Source organism: Cydia strobilella, chromosome 19, assembly GCF_947568885.1.
Source record: "Cydia strobilella chromosome 19, ilCydStro3.1, whole genome shotgun sequence".
In the NCBI taxonomy this organism is placed as follows: Eukaryota; Metazoa; Arthropoda; class Insecta; order Lepidoptera; family Tortricidae; genus Cydia; species Cydia strobilella.
The window spans coordinates 10,000,001-10,004,673 of record NC_086059.1 but is presented as its reverse complement, the minus strand read 5'-3'; the positions used below and the strand labels follow the sequence as shown (position 1 = coordinate 10,004,673).

The 4,673-nt window shown below is 37.1% G+C and overlaps 1 protein-coding gene across 1 annotated transcript in view; it reads left to right on the top strand.

The window, feature by feature from the left end:
- Positions 1-2,894: 2,894 nt before the first annotated feature.
- The window catches only part of LOC134750076 (uncharacterized), an 11,182-nt gene continuing 9,403 nt past the window's right edge, over positions 2,895-4,673 (top strand). Inside the window, exons 1-2 of the mRNA XM_063685162.1 lie at positions 2,895-3,020; positions 4,072-4,313. Coding sequence (XP_063541232.1) covers positions 2,930-3,020; positions 4,072-4,313 — 333 coding nt within the window. The 5' untranslated portion in view covers positions 2,895-2,929. The remainder of the gene's footprint in view (positions 3,021-4,071; positions 4,314-4,673) is intronic.

Sequence of the window (4,673 nt, the reverse complement as noted above, 5' to 3'; positions counted from 1 at the left end):
ATGGAATAAAAAAGTTAACTTTCTAAATTTGAATTCGCGAATACGTTGAACAGGTGAGGCGGTAATTCGACCGTAGAAGACGGCTTTTACAAGAAAGTAGTGGATTTAGGCTAAGAACTAGTACTATATAGTTTGGAATATCAGCCTTAACATTTTTATACCAGATCAAAATATAAGTGAAAGTGAGAACACTGATAATGATCAATATCATAGATAGAGCAATCTACGGCGTCCACAGTAAAAATTCTGCCATTTTAAACACCAGTTAAATGGATGATTATGATCAATAAAACTTTTAACTGCCAAGTAAATGCGAAAGAACTGAATCCAAAATATATTGACAGCCATTGCAATCTATCGACAAAACAACCAAACAGAAAATATTAATATTATGTACAAACAGTACCTAATAGTAAAGCGTACCGTCAAGGAGCGTAAGTAACTGGGGACAGGAGGATGCATTAGACAAAGAAAATATTCCTCAATTATATGAACGTGGCCGACAGCAGTGTACTTTTTACAATCTTTGAAACGGATTTATAAGTCTTAGGGTCAATTTTTCAACTAGCAAGATTAGTTTACAGTCAAAGTCTAGTGTTTTTAGTTAAGTTATTGGTAAAGTTAGTGAAGTGGAGAGTGCCGTAGGGAAAATTAGCAAGAGGAGTCACGATCCTCAGCAGTGAGGGACTGACTTAGAAGAAGAAGAAAGTTATCCCATCTGTCCCCAGTTATCCCACTTGACGGTAATTAAACGCAATGGCAAATCAGGCCAATCAATTTAGAATTTCTCGAAGAATTTATTTCTAGCAAGCTGTAAACCGTTTTAATACCTTCAATTGGTTCTAAAATTCGTGTAATCAGTTTGCTCAATCCCAGGTGTGCATCAATTTTTGCTTTTTTCCAGGTTTTTGCTTGTAGCTCGAAAATGGACAAATCGGACATTAGGACCATACCCATACCATACCTATATATTAGGCAAACATTAGACTAAACCTCAAACTATGGAACCTACCTACATTCCTTCAAAGCCCTACAAATGATGGTCCTATTTTTTTCATCGTTAAAATTTTGTACCTAATACTAACGGATGTCTCTTTTTATTATCTTCTTTTATTACTAATAATACCTATCTAAAAATCGGGTCCCGGGCCGGAAAATGTCTACTAATATTGTAAATACGAAAGTAACTCTTCTCTCTGTCAGTTTGTCTGTTACCACGTCACGTTGGTACGAAAATAGATGGACGCAGGAAAGGACATTAGGGAAGTTTTTATCGATTATTATCATCATCATCATGAATCCACGCAGATAAAATCGCGAACAAAAGCTAGTACCTATGAAAATACATTCATCATACAGCCAATTCACGGCGCCGGAGATGTTGGTTTGCAATCTGTTGTCACAATAATGCACAATGAGACGATAATATAGGTAACTACGTAGGTATATTTAAGAAATATAGTTTAATATGCAATTCTGCAATTTCAGTTCTACTAGACAATTGAGGTCACGGATCACGTAGCCTCTTGCCCTCATTTGTTAAGCTAAACTTAGGTAATTGACATGTTTATACGCGTGGACTGTGTAGGTGTAGGTACCTCTGAATACTATTGATTGATTATCATGATTATTGATTAACCCCCTTATTCATAAAACTTTACGGGCCTGATTTAGTTAAATTATGTTTCATCCCTTTTTAGGGTTCCGTAGCCAAATGGCAAAAAACGGAACCCTTATGGATTCGTCATGTCTGTCTGTCTGTCTGTCCGTCCGTATGTCACAGCCACTTTTTTCCGAAACTATAAGAACTATACTGTTGAAACTTGGTAAGTATATGTATTCTGTAAACCGCATTAAGATTTTCACTCAAAAAAAGAAAAAAAAAACAATTAATTTTGGGGGCTCCCCATACTTAGAACTGAAACAATTTTTTTTCATCAAACCCATACGTGTGGGGTATCTATGGATAGGTCTTTAAAAATGATATTGAGGTTTCTAATATCATTTTTTTCTAAACTCAATAGTTTACGCGAGAGACACTTCCAAAGTGTGGTAAAATGTACCCCCCCCCCCCCCCTCCCCGCTCTAACTTCTAAAATAAGAGAATGATAAAACTAAAAAAAATATATGATGTACATTACCATGCAAACTTCCACCGAAAATTGGTTTTAACGAGATCTAGTAAGTAGTTTTTTTTTAATACGTCATAAATCGTAAACCGCAATTTACCTTTTACTCACGTTTCACATAAAAATACATTGTTTAAATTGTGTAATGTACAGAACCCTCGGTGCGCGAGTCCGACTCGCACTTGGCCGTTTTTTTACAAATACATTAGTCAAAATGACAGACCATACACACATGAACGATTCATAGCTAATTCAAGCCATCAACGCGTTCATGAATAGCGCCATAAGTAAATACATTATTACTTTACTAAGGTATTGTTTGTGTGTTTGTGTGCCGTGGAGTGGGCGCGCGAGAATGAGCCTGACGCGCATCCATTCCGCTGGCGACTGGCTGGAGATAAAGCCAAGGCACTAGGGGCACTTGCTGCCTCCGCCGTAGTGGATCGTGCAGGGCTCCTGGGGAGTCCTTTACCGTTAAAGGACTGGGGAAGCCTGACCAACTGGCGCCCCACGATTGGGCCGCTCGTGTGGACGCACGTGGTTGAATGCAGATGTGACCTCAAGGCGCTTCACGACAAGCAGCTGGCATTCGTTGGTACGCGCACGGTGGTAGTATTTTTTTGTTTTCCCTTACTCAAAACAAATTATATATTATTTTACTTGCTCATGCTCTACCTATATTTAATCGAAAACTATAAAATACTTACGCAATAACACATTTTGAGACGAGAAATTTCACAACAATTTTATATCTTGATACCTACTGCATAAAATGTTAGTATAATAGTAACTTTTTCATAATGTTAAGTCTTTTCAAAACAGTATTCTTATTATATTTTTATAGTGTATTAGTAGAATGTTCACACCCAGGAAGTCTATCTGTTCGTAAACGTACGTAACTTTTTACACATTTTTTTCTTTATTTAACATATATACTATATCACAACCAATCATTGCTCTCCAATCAGCTTAAAATTTAAGCATTTAATGCTCTTGGAGCAGAAGTTAGCTACGGTTCCGTAGTCATCAACTAGGAACCCTTATAGTTTCGTCATGTGCGTGTTCATCTATCTGTCTGTCCGTCTGTCCGTCCGAGGTCTGTGCTTCGTAACCATTAAACAATTAAGTAGTGCTAGTTTGATGTAAATTTTTGATTTACGTAAACCGCTGGATTACAACCCCTGACTAAATGTTCGTAACGTATACATTTTACATAGAAATTATACATTACACGAAAGTTCCCGATTTCAATGTATTTCAATGGTTTGTCGTTAGATGCCATCTTTTTGAGAACCCTTTACTATCACCAGTAAACCCCTAGAAACTAACGTAAGTTTCAGAAACTCAGTTTTAAACGTCATTCCAAATTAGTATTTTAATTTATAACCACAGGATTACAGTAAGGTATATTGGTGAGCACGTAAAAGGGGAAACCTTCACGGCTCGCTTGTTATCACACTTGATTACACTTTACACTTCGGACCTTTCACCAAATATGCCTTAGTGAATCAATAATAGGTTACATCGACAATGAGCTCCACCATATACTTGGTTGTCCATTGATTGATAGGTACGTTACTACCTTAATGAATTGTTAACAATGGTTAGCAACGGTAAGAGCTTTTCTACCAATATAGATATTGGGTGGACGGTGGACGACGTTCGGATGATTGCGGGTTACTTCTGGATGAGATTAGCTCAGGACCGCTACAACAAGCGCTAGGGACAACTGGCGTACTCGAAAGAAGGCATATATTATGCTCAGCAGTCAGCTAGTTGAATTGACGTAAAATTTGTACAATTTTATTAATAAATGTTATCTTGGTCTGCGACAGCGGAATTTATGATTTTAAGCTGATTCCTTACAGAATCAAAATAGCTTTTTCGCTCGTAAATGTCAATGTCTATTTCCAATATTTAACATAAATAAATTATTTCACAGTTAACCGACAATTAATTGCAAGAAAACGACAAAACACTCTGGACCTATGTCAAATGTTTAATGTTGAAAACGATAAGGTGCAAAGTGAACTTCTGAGTCACAATCGAGTTAAAAGAGCCGCTCCGGCGGTGGATCCTGCAGCCAGAGTAGAGAACATCATCGACAAACTCTATGATGAACCAGAGGATGGGGAAAAGGTCGAATACAGAAAGAAAAATGTAACCACTACCGCTAAACCCGAGGTAGAGTAAATGACAAATTATATCACCAAATATCATTAGACTTTCATTTTCTGACGCACTACCTCTTTTTTTTCTTTCATGCGAAACAAAGGGAGCGTGTTATCGTTAGCTGACATAAAACTTATCTGATATTTGAAAAATCAGAGCTTAATAGCTTGTCAGAATAAGCTCAAGAACAAATTATAAGGGGTCACATATAAACAAATTCTACACAGGGCACCCCCTGACGGCTCTGACCCATTTTCATTGTTCTTGAGTTCTAGTTAATGTTATATTATATTATAATAGTTAGACAGGCGTCATCAAGCACAGCAAACTGTCACTCCAAAGCTCAAAGGACTAAAATAGTAGATAACCACT